At 47.0% G+C, this 17,263-nt stretch overlaps 6 protein-coding genes across 6 annotated transcripts; 5 read left to right on the top strand and 1 right to left on the bottom strand.

Moving 5' to 3' along the window:
- Positions 1-1,276: 1,276 nt before the first annotated feature.
- BDW43DRAFT_317382 (uncharacterized protein) lies at positions 1,277-1,681 on the top strand (the record flags this gene model as incomplete). The annotated part of the gene is made up of 1 exon (XM_032048531.1): positions 1,277-1,681. The coding sequence occupies one exon, from the start codon at positions 1,277-1,279 to the stop codon at positions 1,679-1,681; it is 405 nt and encodes a 134-aa protein (XP_031893700.1).
- Positions 1,682-3,530: 1,849 nt separating this feature from the next.
- On the bottom strand, positions 3,531-6,352 carry BDW43DRAFT_295540 (Zn(II)2Cys6 transcription factor domain-containing protein). The gene has a single exon (XM_032044072.1). It carries the CDS (start codon positions 5,941-5,943, stop codon positions 4,231-4,233), a length of 1,713 nt encoding a protein of 570 aa, XP_031893699.1. The 5' UTR covers positions 5,944-6,352; the 3' UTR covers positions 3,531-4,230.
- Positions 6,353-6,548: 196 nt separating this feature from the next.
- On the top strand, positions 6,549-8,046 carry BDW43DRAFT_295539 (uncharacterized protein). Its single transcript, XM_032044071.1, has one exon. It carries the CDS (start codon positions 6,891-6,893, stop codon positions 7,551-7,553), a length of 663 nt encoding a protein of 220 aa, XP_031893698.1. The 5' UTR covers positions 6,549-6,890; the 3' UTR covers positions 7,554-8,046.
- Positions 8,047-11,199: 3,153 nt separating this feature from the next.
- Positions 11,200-14,644, top strand: BDW43DRAFT_318416 (amino acid adenylation; the record flags this gene model as incomplete). Its single annotated transcript, XM_032048700.1, has 3 exons — positions 11,200-11,235; positions 11,601-14,471; positions 14,525-14,644. 3 exons carry the CDS (start codon positions 11,200-11,202, stop codon positions 14,642-14,644), a joined length of 3,027 nt encoding a protein of 1,008 aa, XP_031893697.1.
- Positions 14,645-14,833: 189 nt separating this feature from the next.
- On the top strand, positions 14,834-16,027 carry BDW43DRAFT_317378 (uncharacterized protein; the record flags this gene model as incomplete). Its single annotated transcript, XM_032048530.1, has 2 exons — positions 14,834-15,338; positions 15,546-16,027. 2 exons carry the CDS (start codon positions 14,834-14,836, stop codon positions 16,025-16,027), a joined length of 987 nt encoding a protein of 328 aa, XP_031893696.1.
- A 165-nt stretch (positions 16,028-16,192) lies between these two features.
- On the top strand, positions 16,193-16,943 carry BDW43DRAFT_295537 (uncharacterized protein). The gene has a single exon (XM_032044070.1). It carries the CDS (start codon positions 16,239-16,241, stop codon positions 16,608-16,610), a length of 372 nt encoding a protein of 123 aa, XP_031893695.1. The 5' UTR covers positions 16,193-16,238; the 3' UTR covers positions 16,611-16,943.
- The last annotated feature ends 320 nt before the right edge of the window (positions 16,944-17,263 follow it).

Here is a 17,263-nt window from a genome sequence, read left to right as displayed (position 1 = left end):
ATAAATGAGCACCTACGAAGCCCTGAGGCCAGGGCTTTCCGAGAGAGGGGGGTAATGTTAGGCGCACCTTACAGCGCCTGCGGGTGATATAGTAGCACGTGCGGGTCACGTGCTACCCGCTGCGGTAAAATCTTTACCGCACCCCAATGGCTTCAGAAACCAGTGATCAACCTCTGTGTATGGTAGTAGATCGTTGAATAGAAACCCAGTCCTCTGCTCCTGCCACCTGCGGCGCCGTAGCACGCTATTCCCCTACTACCTGCGGCTCTCCGAGCTGCAATTAACAAGTATATTATAACTTCATATATATGTTTTTTTATTATCCAAAGTAGTGAATAATAAGAGCAAACACATCTTTAATCCTAAGAGAGAACTAATTGACTAGTATTATTCACTTTTCATGGGTTCTTTATATTCTCCTACTTCAGATAGATTTTTCTTTTTATCACATCACTAACACCTTTCCTTCTTTATCCTCACACTATCATGTTCCTTACCATTCATACCTAAATGACTAATATTATCACTTATCGATTAAAACTGAAGTAAAGCCTCTAAAAGAGGTCAAAATAGCGTCTTAATCAAGTAAAGATAAGACTGATAAGATTATACTTGATTATAATGCAGCTTTAGATGAGTTAGGAAAAACAGGCATTCTTAGACCACCCTAAGCTAACAGAAGATTACAGGCATGGAACAGGGCAGTGAAAGCTTAGGGAAACAGAATAAAAAAAGAACAAGGATTAATAGCCAGAAACAGCTGATGGCCAACCTGAGATTTGGATCAAAAGCAGAATAGATAGAATAGCTCCAATCCAACTTGTTCAAACCATACTAGGTTAAGCTTTGGGAGAATTGCCTGAAAAATATAGCTTCTGACCAAAGTTTCGGTCTTAACTTTGTGCAAGGCTGGATGGCAAAAGGAGAAGCAAAAGAAGAGCAGAAATATTTAAAAATTAATAGACAGAAGAATAATTGGAATAAGAAAGACTATCTAGCCTGCTTTCTCTGGTAAATCAAGAATAAAAACCTGACATCAAGTGATAGTATATTCTTTGACAGAAATCTGTCAGATTCACAGATAGATTAATTAGTGTGGGGTATAAAAGAATATATAAGACAAATATACACTCCAAGTCTAATAGAAAAAAGAACTGGAGGAATAGTAATCTTTGGCACAGAAAGGCCAGCAGGTAAGAGATAAGGGGAATTGCTAAAATAGGCTATTTTAACTGACCCTATATTATTAATAGGCACGAGAAAGACTACAAGAAATATGAAAAGCGCTGAGAACAATGAATTAGAAGAAGAAAGTGCAAAAAAACAAAAGAAGTATGATGTAATCTTGAATGAAGAGCAACTTGAATTAGACAAAGCCTTGGAGACTGAGCATGAGACCGACCATGAGACCGAGTATGAGACCGACCATGAGACCGACCATGAGACCGACCATGAGACCGACCATGAGACCGACCATGAGACCGAGCAGCAACCAGAGCCAGGGATGATCCGGAGCTGTCAATGGGCAGCTGAGATTCTAAAGCCAAAAGAAAAGCTAAGAATCAGCCGCGGATCAGAGATATTCAATATTCATAAGAAATACTGGCAATACATGCTGGTTATTAAAGCACTGGATCGAACGCAGCGCATCCCAGAAGGCATATTGATAATAGAATATTGAGGTAACTAAGCAAGCAAATACGGCCTTTGAAGAATTGCTTAACTGGGAGCTACCAGAGGACGAGCGTATGCTAACCTGGGAAGAGATGGTTAGAAGCACACCTTCTAAGAAAGGGAAGTATAAGTACAAAGCGGGTAATGAACTGAAGACAGATATTTTCAACCCGGTAAAATACCAATAAACTGAGGATCTTAACAGTATGGAGCTCGGTATAGAAGTGAGCACTGATATACAGTACTCTGAGATTATATAACTAAGTATAGAAGGTTATCTTGCCTTTGAAGCCCATAAACACTGGTTTAATAATATTGAGTTCCAGCGAGAAAATTATAGCATGGCATGTGAAATGTTGGGCATTAAAAATGAGCAAGTCCCAAGAATAAAAGGAATGAGACATTTGACTATTTTAAAATTCTGGCAGTCTATAGCAGTGTGGGGGTTGCTGGAATTTAAGTTCAAGTCATATCTAAAGGAAAGTATCCTTGCAGGTTCAGTCAGGCTTAAAAAGACTTGGGAAACTATTGCCTTTATGCTCAAGGTAAGTAATTAGAGAATAATAAAATAGCCTTTTTTAACTGACCCTATATTAGATATAGAATAACTTTAACCAGGAGTGTCTGATATACAAGCAGCACAGCTTGCTATTACCTGCTAGGAAACCAATTATTATTGTTTTATCTCCGAACCTCATATACTAATGGACAGCAGAAATTTCAAGGGTGATGCCAGTCTTTGATATATATATTTACTATGGCGACTATAAAGTTTAATTACAAGTTAGCTCAAAGCACATCGCAGATTGCCTGACCAGAGATAATAATCTATTTAATGGAAAACTGTAGAATACTCGGTCAGTAATACTTATCTTATATCAGACACTGAATCTCTGTCACGGTCCAGCTGCTGTAAAGGCAGATCTTGAGAAAAATAGAGAAAGATTAAACATGATGTTTAGTTTTGCAGTTTTTGATAAAGCGCAGGAATTATGTAATTCCATATCATTACAAAGTATTGTATGCCAGTGGCTTAAAGCAGATTGGAATTTGCTCTTAAGTGGCATCCCCTGGTACAACTTTTGTCACAGATGGAATAGCGATTCGGCCTGATGGCCGTACAGGATACCCGGAGCCAGGTGCATGGACAATCGGCCACCGATGAGGAACATCAGGCCATCAACGGTTTGGTTTTCAACGGGAAATCTGAACCCTTTACGTACAGAGTCTTCAGCTATAAATTAGCGAATAGTTAGTAGGAGGAGGAGATCAAGAATCAGTCTCCTGTCTGAATAATATCTACTGCCTGCCTTTGATCTCTCTCTCCCTCCCAGCCTGCGTATCCTTACCTAGTTGACAGGTCTTCTACCCTGAATAGTAGATATCCTTGACAACTTTATTGCGGATTTTAGGGGCTATATGCCTTTCCTCTTTAGAAACCTAGATAATTGGAACTCTAAACTGCTCCAGGAAAATAAAATTAAGGATAAAGACTTATTTATGATCAGTTCGGGTCACTCTCTTGAGTTTATGTTATATAACAAAATACTGCTGGAGTGATATATGTTTACAAGTGGGATTTATCTGGAAGAAGCTGGGCAGAGATTACGCTGAGTCTTATCCTTGCTGATAATCTGAAGAACCATTACCTCCACAGTGCCTTTCAAAGATGGTACCATGATTGGCTCTAATATCCTGGGGTTACAGAAGAAGGCTATTTAAGTAAAGTTTGATCAGTACAAGCTCATTACCTATATAAGTGCTGAGAAAGACTGCAAGAAAGGACTTTTTATATATGATAGAGTCAATAATTGCAAGTTTTATTGGAATAGTAGAAATCTGAGAAAACTGACTTTGCTATCTTTGTGGCTTGGATTTGTGTTTCTTGCTTAGTCTCTGCATGCTGAACAGGTGCCCGCCGCGCTCTGCTTGTTGAGAAACAGAAAGCTAGTAGATATCTGGATTAAGACTATTACAGGCCGTGTGATCATCAGGCAATAGATGACAGTGAAAGAATTTTATCAAAGCGCTAGTTGGGCATCGAGGCTTGCACAGAGTTAGACAAGATCACCATGTTAAAAGTACCAACAATTTAGGGGATTTGAGCCCTATACGCAAATGTCCAATAGCAATAGCTTTTCAGGTTAATACCGTAAAGCGTGGAGACAGGTCGGCGAGAGCCCGCAGACTTTCGATTCTCAATAGGTGTAATTTGTACATTAATGAATGAGAGCTACCACTAGTCATTAGTGTAAATTCTCTGTATCGGTTATTTGCGTTCGGTTGTTCACGCATTTTGTTAAGAAATGACCTAACGCTCTGTGTCCGTCGAAAAATGACGCGGGAGCCACTTAGAGCCAATCCCAGCACCTTTGATTCATGTTTTGGTTTGGAACGACGGTTCCTTGCCTCTCCCCTGGCTTCTAGGATTATTTCACATATGGAGCTCATAAGGTACTCCAAAGAATATTGGTCATTTTTCTCCTTTTTTGCTTCGTGTTGAACATGCAATACAGTTCGCGGCAAGTAATTCGACGCTTCAGCTTACTTGTCACGCTAGTAACTCATAGGCAGGAAGCATTCTACCAGCTCAAAGTTTCCAGTAATTGGATCACGCCGATTGTGGGTGACTCTCAGGACGAAGAGGCCGGGCGTTTGCGAGGATAAGTCAAAAGGTGCGGTTCCATTTGCTCGAAACAGGCCGAATTCATGCACACGATACTCTTCCGGAATGCAGTGACTTCCGTTTATCGACGATTCATCCGAACAACGGCCGCCGACCTCAACCGACTCATTTGCGCTGGATACGGTTCCCTGCGAATTATCCAGATGTCCATCCTCATCCCTAGGCAAACGGTCACTGCGACTTTCCTTTCCTGCAATGATGTTACACGGAAGGTTAGATGACGGCCCTTCTCTTACTCTCGGTGAATGATTTTCTTCGAGCCGGATGATTGTTTCAGCAAGTGTCACCCACGACATACATTTGAATAAGCTTTGAACCTTCGGTGCTTGTCGAAGCAGAGTCAACGCCTTCCATCGCAGTGCTGTGTCTCGACATCTTACGGCCGTGAAAAACAACGGCGGGCCGATATCTGGTTCAAAAGTAAACTGCGGCTGCGTGTGATGCTGAGCCGCAGATGCACGTATTGCAGCTGCTGCATGCTCGACAATCAGTCGAAACTGATCTATATGCCTGTCATACACTATCTCCTGCTGCGAAAGGCATGTGGAAATAATGATAGACGTGACAGCACGAAAGGTCAGGAGTACTCCTACTGCTCCTCGATATGGAAAGTCGGTAAACGGCTGTCCTTCCGCACTTGTGAGATAGGCGAAAGCACTGTCCCACTCTCCTAGTCGATGCATCAAAGACCGCTGTTGTACGGTCAAATCAAACATGGTCCCAACGCGGTCGTGGGGAGCACGCTGGTGTCGGAGGGCCGCATCCCTGAGGCCAAAGGACTCTATGGTCAGCTTCAGGAACGCTGTCTGGGCGTCTTCCAGGGATGAGAACTTGAGGTTGTTGCTAGATATAGCTAGAAGCTGAGGCAACCCTTCTGGTGAGCATCCAGTGATTATCAGAACAACTGCACCTAGACGAACAAGCAGCGGCAATATGTCATCCACCATGGATACGGTTCGTGACGTCACGGAAGCCTGTCGCTGCCAAGTGAGAATCAGCCGCACAGCTTGCTCATATAGTCGAATGGCTGTTGCCACATCACCCTGGAGCATCTCAGCACAGATATATAGTACACATGTGATAAGCGCCACATCTATACTGGCCTTGTTTTGTGTGATTCTGGATCGAGTGTTTTCCACCGAGCGCGAGTACCAGGCTAAGGCTTCCTTGGGTATGTTAACGGATGGCCAGGCTTCGACGACCATGGGAGGTCCGAGAAATGGATCTAGATTTTCATACAGCAACCCGATGGTATTAATCGCGTCCCAAACCGCTGGCTCCGATCGGCAGGCCTTGAGGACAACACTCATCCAGAACTGGCTGCCAAGGCCGCCCGCTATCGCCGGTCCCGCCTGATGGCAGTAATACTCAAAGGCCCGTCGCTCACGCAACGCATGAGTGACCAAATCGGAAGATGGTTGCGTATGCCTTATTGACGGCGTCGGTGACTGTGCGACGCGCTCACTTCCACCGTCTAGTTTGTATAAGCATTTCCGACCGGTGCTCTGGCAACGTCTACAGTACGGTTTCGCTTCATCACACTTTACTTTGCGGATCCTGCCATGGGACCAATCAAAAATCATCAGCCATCAGCGGTACTTAATATGCGTTCATAAAAGGATGGGGTACCGCGATACTTGCAGATCCAGCACCCTGTCCGCGACTTGACCCTGGCTGTCCAGCCGACAGTGGGGTAGTACGCGAAGGAGTTCAGCATGTCCTCGAAGCCCTTGCGTCGGAGCTGTCAATACAGAATATGCTTCGGTGTCGATTCGATCATAAGGTATGAATATTTTCTGTCGCAAGTCCGTGGTATGTATCTCCTTTTTGCGCCGGCGTAGCTCAACTCCGATGGTGCTTGCGTTGGTGCCTCAACCGGGGTTTAGATGATCGTTGAGGATGATTTGAGAAGCAGCCCACAGTTCTACATATTCCAAGTACCGGAAATATCAATGTCGAGGCCACGAAAATGAAGCAAGCCAGTGAGGAATTAGAGATGGATGACCCGAGAGTGTTGTAACAACAGCACCTCCGCGGGTCCAGCCAGCGCTTCAGTCACGAGCCGCACTAGTCCGAAACTGGCAAGCAAGCATCAGCTGGCTAATTTAACCATTTTGCATAACTACCACCATTTCTGTTACTTGGTAAGTCAATTTATCTCCATCAAACAAACAGGGTGGAAGGGGGGGGATTTTCTTTTATGATAGAGAGAAAGGAAACTATCCATGGAAGACTGCAGCGACGCGTGTTAGAGTGGCCCGTGAACGTGAATTATTGAAATACAGGTCCTCCCTGTATTAAAAATCTGTATAAGCGGTCACATCCCTTGCTTCCAGGATCGGAATGTCGTACAAACGCCACCCCTTTTTGCGGGCTCCTGAGGGATGTTTGCTCTTCTCGATTCATCATTGCTCCCCAGGGGCTATGGTGTTTAAATAGCATTGGGCTCACTAAAGACCGTGCACGATTCCTACTCCCTTGACGCCTCGACTCCTAAACACCCACAGAATTCATTTGAGTCGAGTCAAGAATGCGGCTTCTAGCTTCAAGGATCCAATCTATTCTCTGGTGGCCCGGACTTCTACTAGCTCAGCTACTTCCTCCCCATCCTGCCTCCGCTGAGGTAGCCAGTATGCCCCTGACCTTGACAAACCCCCCGGGACCATTTGCAGTCGGTTCTGCAAGAATACAAGTCGACGATGAGACAGATAAGGAAAGTCCTGATCATGTCATGCTACACTTTCGGTATCCCACCTTGCACGCGAATACAGTAACACGAGCCTTGTATATCCCATCAGAAACAGCACGACAACTCGAGCAAACCTATACACTGCCGGAAGGCGCCTTTGATTGGGTACGAACTAACTCGTTCAAAGATGCTGATATAGCGTGCCCGTTCCTCTCTCCCCACAGGTCTCTCCCGGTGATCGTTTTCTCGCCGGGTCTGGGATCCCCAGAGGGCCTGTACACGGTTTTTCAGGAGGCGCTGGCCAGTTGGGGCTACATTGTCGTCGGAGTGGAACATCCTTTAGGAGACCACCGAGCGATGCAAGCCCTAGTGGATCCGCTGATGAAACTATCCGACGTGCAAAGTCGATTCACTCCATTGTCAAGCAATTCACTCCCCAGAAGATGGCGACCTGGATTCCGGGGTTTGAGGAGGCAACGAGAAGCCAAAATGTGCGAGGGATGACGGTCGGCATGTTTGGGCATTCACTCGGGGGAGCAGCAACAGCTCTGGCAATGCAAGATCCGTCAGTGGTTCAGGCTGGATGTTCCCTTGATGGGCCACTTTACGGTCCAGTGCTTACAACAGGGTTTCCAGGCCCGTTCCTTTTTCAGCTGGCCACTGCGCATTTGGGAAATTACAGCACCCTGCAGTCAGTATGGCCGCGCATCCGCGGTTGGAAGCGAGCGATTGCCATTAAGAGTGCAGCTCATAATGATTTCAGCGACATTGCAATCCTGGCTTCCCTGGCACCTGAGTTAGGGATCGCACAAATCTTTCGCGGGAGTCTTGCGGCCAGCAATCCGTTGCAAACTCTCCTGGCGGTGGATGAAAATCTCCGGGATTTCTTTGACTTTGCGCTCCGGGGAATAGGGGACGTTAACTTCCTGCGGGAGAATACTACACTCCAATTTACCGCCTCAATCTAGGCACTGTATTATAGTGATATGGATTCTACCATAGCTATAGAATAAACTGCCAACCATCCTGGACTTCCTTATCTGAAAGCCCCACTGTAAATGCCTACTCTGGACGATATAACGACACGATGATCTAGCGAAGGGGTAATTCAATGCTTTATTGCTCAAACACCCTCTGCGCCAGTGTACTCCCAGTATGTCTATTGTATCCGGCTGCTTAAGCGCGCTTGTCGGTTCTCCGCAGGAACGGATTGTACTAGCAACAGTCACAGAAGGCACTAGAAATCTACTTTATAGAAGAATCGTCTAGTTCAATGCCAAATGCTGAACTATACCCCGGTTTATTGGTTTTAGGGTATAGCTAGTCCTCTATTGGTCTTTAGGTTTTAAAAGAAAGTAAGGGTAGCTATGCGGCTATTCTATAATAAGTTAATGAATTCCTAACTATAATCCTTGCTAACGTATTCGCTAAGCGAGCGGGTCACGCGGTCGAATGCGTCAACTCTATATTCAATACAAAATGGACTTTTTTCCACCTCATTCGACTCTCAAGGGAGTGTAAGGAAAGCTCCACGTATTGACCTCAAGCGCGAAAGTCAATGGAAGTACTGGAGCAACGGTCTGAATTTCACCGATATTGGAGGTCTGTTTGGCGGGGTCTTGTGAGATATGGATCGTGTGACATGAATGTTGCTTGCGGCCGCTTTAACTGGCATCCTGTTCTTTCCACAATCCGACATGTTTTCTTACATAGTTAATCGGTTTTCGTACCACAACAATTGCTCCTACACTTCTTATTACAGCCGTTTGGCATTTTCTCTCGCATAATCTCCCCTTGTATAGAAGAAACTCTCTTTTGCAAACAAGAGTCCGAACAGTCTTGAGTCCAGTATCCCTTTTGACATCCCAAAGGGTCCTTCAACATTTGAAACCTACACTGTGCGTTTACAACCTCAGCATGATCTGGATATCTTGGGTGTCGGAGCTTCTGGTCAAATTACAATCTTAGCGACCAAATTGTTCTCAGGACTTGTTGAATTTTCGCACCACTTAGCACTGATGTCTCTCGAAGCGACCTTCGGCACTATGCTTCGGACACACTATTTCGTTTCAATTTATTGAAAAATGAACGAACCAAAAGAGACCACATTCCCACATCATCGAAGCTATCGAAACCGATCAGCCGGAGGGATTATATCTCCGCAAATATCGGCAACTACCTGAGGATGTGGAATTAACACAGGCTCATCAGATCAGATTGTACCGCGACATTGTCGATGCCTGTGCCACCTCCACAGCCTTAGTATTGTGCACGCAGATGTACGGGTTGATAATTTGCTTTTTGACAATCGGTTGTCGGAGATTCTTTGTGATTTCAGCGCTGCCAGCCCTTGCGGCCAACCCAACCCGGTCTTTCCAGATCTCCGGTCAATGGCAAGACCAAGGGACCAAAGTCTTCGCTATCCGTTATCTAAAGGGACCCCTCGAACAGGTAGAGGTTAACTTCATTGTGATGTAGCACGATAAGGCAACAGGACAAACCTTAGCTAATCCTTGAAGTTGTTGACAGGTTGCGTGGGAGGTGAAGAAAGGGGGCGACGGGTAAGGGCGAAGGACCAGAAAACCCTCATGGTCGCACAACCACCTCTTTTTTTCCTGTTGTTAGGGCAGAACTTGGCTTCCTCTGGCAGTTGGATACGGAACAACTGCCAAAGTACTGATCTCCAGCACCACGTAGAGGTGCCTGCCCATCGCTGGGCCATGATACTTCGCACCTATCAGAGCCAACGCGGCTGACAAGTACTCGCATGACTTGGTAGTAGTATGGTAGTAAGATGGTAGTACCATCGATACGGAACACTACCAACCACACTATCACCGGACTACCGCAGAACTACCACCATATGGAAGGACAAGGTATATAAGGGCACTCTTTTCATGTACTTAGTTTAGTTCTTTGTGATCAAACCCAATTGTTATTACAGAGCTACCTTTAGTAGCAAGACCAGAATTCAACTCGTTCGTACTCATTTAACTATCGAGTATATGTACTTGATAGGCCTGGCCTTTTGGACTTGAGCTCTTTCACGGATTTACCTTCGCACCATTGTTCAGGCCTTGGTTTAGGTTACCCTCACGGCACTTCATTATCGAGTCTCAGTAGATTCTGACACTCCGGTTTGACGCTCGGTACGCAAGAGCAACTAACTAGTCCCAGAGCTCCTGCCCGAATACCCAGGCGTAACAAAAACACATTGTAGACTTTTTCTATAAATTTAAATTGCTTATAAAGTACTTATTAAGCAATAGACCGGGGATACCTATATAGTCTAGCCAAAGTCAACAAGGTACAAGAACTCTATCAAGGAGTAAATCAAGGTATAAATCTAAAGCGCTCTTCAAGTGTTTTAGAAATATATTATAACTAATTATTATTATTAGGACACAATCCTTACTACAGCGAGCTACTTCTCAAACTACTGCCTACAACAGGTCAGAGATCTGGATTCCGCCCTGATATTGGACTTGGTGCCTCAGGCAGGGCTCGGCCTAGGTCCTGACACAATATAGTGAAACTTTCGGGAGTGGTCTTTTGTTTCAAAACTTCAATTTAAGGACTATATTGGCCGTATTATAAAGAGAGGTATTCAGGCCAGCCACGTACTTTCACGACTTAGGGAGCTCCCACCACAAAGCGCAAGACAGCTCTACAATGATCTAGTAGTGCCAAGAATCACTTAAGCATCATCAGTCTGGACCAAGGTTAACAAACATGGATATACCCCGGAGTGGATTACTAAACCGCTGAGCGTTAGTTATTCAGAAGACCGCGGCCAAATGTATCACAGGGATCTATCGATCAGCTTCACTAGTAGCCGAAGCAGAGGCCAGCATTGAACCACTAGATATCTATATGCGAAAGTGAGTCTTTGCCATTGGATTGGATGTCATAGTTTACCACATACACACCCCTACGTCAACACATGAGGGATATGCAACAAACCTCCAAATCTCCATTCCAATCACTTTCACGTATTGCCAGTAACCCAAGAAATGGAGATATACAAGCCATACCATTGGAACTGTTGGAGAGATTCTTGTGGAGAGCTCACTGCTTGCTAAAGGATATTTAAATGATGAGGCCAAGACATCCGCCAGCTTTATTCATGATCCTGAATGGGTGATTAAGCATGAATTTCAACGGGGCCGGCGATTCTTCAGGACAGGTGACCTTGCACGATATAATGCGGATGGATCACTAATATATGCCGGGCGCAAAGACACGCAAATCAAGGTCAACGGCCAACGAGTTGAGGTGGCTGAGATCGAGAACCATATTCGCAATCTCATGCCAAGCACTGAAGACGTTGCAGTCGATTTGATATCCCCTGCCTGCCAGCCGTGTCGCACTGCCCTCTGCGCCTTCCTCGTTACATCCCACGCACTACGTACTATAGAACTCGAGTTCAACACTGACCTCTTTCTTTCTTCATCCGATTCATTGCGATCTGAGTTTATGAGCCTGCAAAGTAGTCTCGCCAAATATCTTCCGCAGTATATGATCCCATCAATTTATATACCCGTACGACAGCTACCTACAAATACATCGGGCAAACTGGACCGAGGAAAACTTAAGGGGTCTGCTGAGCAACTTACAGACCTTCAACTTGCTGCCTATGGGCTTGTGGGTGCTACAAAAGTTCAACCCTCCACTGACATGGAATCCCTGATACAAACTTTGTGGGGCGAGGTATTGAATGTTAATCCTGATTCTGTAAGCATTCTGGATGACTTTTTCCATTTGGGAGGTGACTCGGTTGCTGCTATGCGGGTTGTAGCAGCGGGACGGTATATAGGAGTTGTCTTGACTGTTGGTGACATCTTCCGTCATAGAAACATTCGTGACCTTGCTATGATTGCCAGACATGAAAACAACGACGAAGAAGACAAATTCCTCGAACCTTTTTCTATCTGGCCTGGAGAAGAAATTGACAAGCAAATAAGGCTTGATGCAATCGCAGAAGCTTGCAGCGTATCTGAGGAGCATATAGAGGATATCTACCCGTGCACACCACTACAGGAAGCCCTCGTGGACATTACCCTTCGGCAACCCTCTGCATATGTCAATTCGACAGCAATGGCGATACCTGATAATGCTGACTTGCTGCAAGTAATACAAACTTGGGAGAAATTATACGAGTTAAATCCTATACTTCGCACAAGAATCGTTCGGGCAACTAGCCCTAACCATGGGTTTTTGCAGGTGGTTGTCAAAGCAAAAATTGATTGGCACCGATATTCTACATTACAGGACTATTGGAGTCAAGAAGCTGTTACATCTATCTCACTTGGCTCACAACTAGCCAGCTATGCCATCATACTTGGAGAACATGGAGGGCAGCGACAATTTGTTTGGAAAGTACATCATGCTCTATATGATGGGTGGAGCATACGATTACTCTTCTCACAGTATGACCGGCTTATAAATGGGGAACGCATTCCTGCGTCTGTGCCTTTCAACAGCTTCATAGGATATCTGCAGGAAACAGACCAGCTGGCTGCACATCAATTTTGGGACTCGCAGCTTAGAGGAGATCTCCCATTAGGGTTCCCGACCTTGCCCTCAGCAAGCTATCAGCCTCAACCGAACAGGACTGAGAGTCACTTCATCAATCTCGACCCAACTACAGTTGTCAAGACATCTCTATCAATACTTCTTCGTGCTGCTTGGGCTTTGGTGGTGGCCAGTCAGACTGGCTCAGATGATGTCCTTTTCGCTGCTACCCTTTCCGGCAGAGACACTCCTATTAATGGCATTGCAGAAATAGTGGGATCGACAATAACTACTGTTCCAGTTCGTATACAAATCACGCGGCAGGACACAGTGTACGGGTACATAAACAAGATAGAGTCGCAAGCTGTGGATATGATGCCATTTCAACACACTGGTCTTCAAGGCATTGCACAGCCTTCCTTGGGACCTCGTCGGCGTTTGGATCTCAAGCATCTCTTTGTTGTACAGCCGCAACTACTAGATGATCCGGCTGGAAATGCACCAGGTCTTAAGGTTCAAGGAGGGTCAATGGTTGGGTTTGACTCCTATGCCTTAGTGATCGATTGTAGTGTTGAGTCTCATGGTGTGCAAGTGGAGGCCAGATACGATGACTCCGTCATGAGCTCGATGATGGTACAAAAAGTACTGGAGCAATTCGCGCATTTCAGTAAAGGCCTCGCCACCAGTGATAGCCAGGTTCGTTTGTCCGAGATACCACTAGCCAGCTCCACTGATACGCATCAAATACTTGCCTGGAATTCCACCCGGCCTTCTGCAGTCCCGGAGTGCCTCCATCGCTTGGTTGAATCCCAGGTGGCGCTCCACCCTAATGCACCTGCTATCTGCGCCTGGGATGGCCTACTGACCTACCAAGAGCTGGATGATCTTGCCTCTCGCGTGGCCCACCATCTTCTTACCCTCAATGTGGGTCCGGAGATTATGGTTCCTCTCTATTTCGAGAAATCTCTCTGGACAATTGTTGCTATGCTGGCAGTCCTGAAGGCAGGTGGTGCTTATGTTCCGCTCAATCCAGAGCATCCCATTGAGAGAATTAAGCAGATGATCCGAGACATCAATGCTCCATTTGTTCTTACAAGCTCAACATATGCTGAGAGGTTTGACCATTCATTGATAATAAACAGTGAATTTGTTCAAGGCCTTTCTCCAGCCCCGGTCTTCTCTACAGCTGTACATCCTCGAAATGCCGCGATCGTGGTATTTACTTCAGGCAGTACAGGAACTCCTAAGGGTGTGGTCCTTGAGCATCAGTCACTCTGTACCATGATACGCGCTGAGGGTTCATCAATGGGATTTAGCTCAGGAACCCGTGCTCTTCATTTTGCAGCACCCAGTTTCGATGTGAACAACAGTGAGGTCGTTACAACCCTGGCCCATGGAGGCTGTGTTTGTGTACCATCGGACTATCAGCGTATGAACGATCTTTCTACAGCGATCACGCAGATGAATGTCAACTGGCTGTTTATGACTCCAAGTCTGGCAGCACATATTGACCCTGATTCTGTTCCCTGCGTCACCCATCTAGCTCTTGGTGGAGAAGCAATCCCGGCTAGCGTGATGGATCGATGGATGGACAAAGTGTGCTTGATCAATAGCTACGGGCCTTCAGAGGCCACTATCTGGACCTCAATGGCTTACCTTCAGCGTGGAATCGCACCAGCCAACATTGGCAGAGGGCTAGGAACCGTTCTCTGGGTTGTTGACCCGTCTAACTCTGATCAACTGTCCCCTATTGGTACAGTGGGCGAGCTTCTTATCGAAGGCCCCCTTCTTGCGCGAGGCTATCTCAACGATGCTGAGAAAACCGCTGCATCATTCATCACCAATCCCGCATGGGTGCACCGGCTTGGGCTCGGGACTGACCGTCGAATGTACAAGACTGGTGACTTGGTGCGATACAACGAGGATGGTCACTGATATATATCGGGCGTAAAGACACGCAGGTCAAGGTTCGTGGCCAGCGTGTTGAGATTGGCGAGATTGAACATCGCCTCCAGGAGACTATAAATGATGGAACTAGGGTCGCTGTTGACCTCATCCATTCACCTGTCTATCACGATTAGCAGGTTCTAGTTGCTTTCATTGAATTATCTCAAGGCCATACAGCAGCTGAAGAATTAGCTACATCTGATATTCTTCTGTCAGCCTCGACATCCTTCCAAGAGGACATGCTCCATATCCAGAACTCTCTTGGTGACTTGCTACCGCACTATATGATCCCATCAGCATATATCCCATTAAGGAAGCTCCCGATGACAGCGACTGGAAAACTTGATAGGCGTCATTTGCGTGGCCTTGCTATGAATTCGTCTCCCGATGACATGGCATTATATAGACTCTCTAACGCATCGACACGGACTCCATCTACACGTATGGAATTGGATTTGCAAGCACTCTGGTCCCAGGTTCTTCAGGTGGATACAGCTTTGATTTCCGTGAATGCTCATTTCTTCCGACTTGGTGGTGATTCTATTGCGGCCATGAAACTGGTAACCGTATCCAGATATAACGGAATATCCCTGACCGTCACTGATATATTCCGCAACCCATTCCTTTGCGATCTAGCCGCACTTGCTGCATCTCATCATAGCAACTCTGGACACGAATTGCTTGTACCATCATCTTCCTTCAAGGACTCTACAGATCCCATTTTTGCATTCAGCAAAGCTGAAATTTCCCCACTCGTTCAATACCCCCCCGAGGATATTCTCCAAATCCTGCCTCTTGTGACGGCGCAGTCACTATACAGGCTGCTGAGTTCATAGTGAATATCAGCAAGTAGTGCATGATTCTTGTTTGTTCTGTTTGTATTCGAGATAGACAATATCTCAGAGCTTCGCTCGTGGGATATTCTCTTCTTCAAGCAATTCTCTCGTATTAGAGCTACCCAATAAGATCAATTTATCTACATTAGCCTGAGCCGCTACACCAATCTTCCAACTACACTGACACCATTGCCGGAAGGCGCGCAAGTGACGCGAAATCTGCGCCAACGAGCAATCACCCACGCCCACGAGGTCCGCCTAGCCAACACAGCCGCCTCAGACCACTCAGAAAGCACCGAGTCGGAATCAGATCTGACACAACCATCTGGGACCATCTCCCAAGCCGAAAGCTCCGAGCAGTCTGAAGAGTCCGATCCGCCCGGGCGATCCGACACAGACGCGCCATCAGCCCCGGAGAACTCGGGGTCGGACTCGGACGCCAATCTAGAGATCCCAGACCGGGAGGCAGTCCAGCAATCCTCGGCCTCAGATACCGACACACGACCTGAACAGCAAATGTCCATGTCCCTGTTCAGCAGCCCGAAGAAACGACGGTCAACGCGCCTCCAGAAGGAACCGATCAAACGCCGAAAAACCACAGGCCCGAGAGAAATACCCCAACCAACACCCGAACAACGGCCAAAGACCCGAGCGGGCTGGACCCCTAGGCGGAAAGCCTAACACGCAGGCCGCATGGCGGCATTGGGACTGACTGGCAACCGAAGACCACTGACCAGTGTACAACACACCCCGCAAAATGCCCAGAAGGGGCAAGGGGAGCAAACGGGGCCGACCGACGGAAACGTCCCCGGCTCCGCCCCTGCCCGACTTCGGTCCACCAGGAACGCTACACATCTTGCAGTATAATGTAGAGAAATCGATCGACAACGCAATGGCGGCACTCCTCCGCGATGTCCAAATCCTAGAATACGACGTGCTCGCGATCCAGGAACCATGGATCTGCTCCTTTGCCGACACCACGCACTTCCCACGAGAATGCAAGGATCACTACGACCTGATCTGGCTGTCGATTATACGACCAGCAGTCCCACGAGTCCGCACATACATCCGGAAGGATCTAAAGTACACTCCCATCTACTGGGACCAGCACGCTCTAACGGTATCGATCGAAACCGAGTATAACATCAAGATATTCGTCCACAATATTTATAATCCACCCCAGTTCCGAGCCAATCCAGGTGTCACTAGCCTACGGGCCGCCCTGAGCACGGCCGACACGATCCCTGGAAAAAACAACATATAATCTGTGGCGACTTCAATATCCACGACCCTCTGTGGAGCCGCCACCGGTCGGCCGCCCGAAATAACAACGAACGCGCGGATGACCTGAAATCGTTAATCGAGGAACGACCCCTGGCCATAGTCACCCCCCGCGGGCTGATTACGCGACCGGTCCAACGTACCAGAAACTCGAGAAGCCGCGTAGGACCGAGCGACACGCGCAGCACCGACACCGCGGCCCCGGTAGAAGTCACACCCAAACTGGGGTCCACACTAGAGCTGTGTCTCACATCATGGGATTTAGAAACACAGATACACCACGTACGCGCGGTCGACCACCTAAGCGGGATTTCTGATCATCTACCGGTGGAGGTGGAAGTCAACCAAGAAGCCCCCACCGCAGAAAAGGAACTGGCAGAACATGGATGTGGGAAAGCTCCGCGATTACGTCAGAAACACAATCCCCAAAGCCACAACCCAAGACCTTGATAACACCACCAACCAGGTAGTCAGGTGTCTCCAGGACGCAATCGACACTTCCACTCCCTGGGCCCGACCGACCGAACTATCAAGACCGGGATTTACCACGGAATGCTGGGACCTCCAGAGAGAGGCCAAACAGGCACATCGAGCAATTCTCAGATACCATACCAAACACCGGACGATAGCACCGGA

Source organism: Aspergillus alliaceus (assembly GCF_009176365.1).
Source record: "Aspergillus alliaceus strain CBS 536.65 unplaced genomic scaffold BDW43scaffold_124, whole genome shotgun sequence".
Classification (NCBI taxonomy): domain Eukaryota; kingdom Fungi; phylum Ascomycota; class Eurotiomycetes; order Eurotiales; family Aspergillaceae; genus Aspergillus; species Aspergillus alliaceus.
This window is presented reverse-complemented; position numbering and strand designations above follow the sequence as displayed.

Coding starts and splice junctions, on each gene's coding strand:
- BDW43DRAFT_295540 (XM_032044072.1), bottom strand. CDS start 5,943: ATGATTTTTGATTGGTCCCATGGCAGGATCCGCAAAGTAAAGTGTGAT.
- BDW43DRAFT_295539 (XM_032044071.1), top strand. CDS start 6,891: ATGCGGCTTCTAGCTTCAAGGATCCAATCTATTCTCTGGTGGCCCGGA.
- BDW43DRAFT_295537 (XM_032044070.1), top strand. CDS start 16,239: ATGGCGGCACTCCTCCGCGATGTCCAAATCCTAGAATACGACGTGCTC.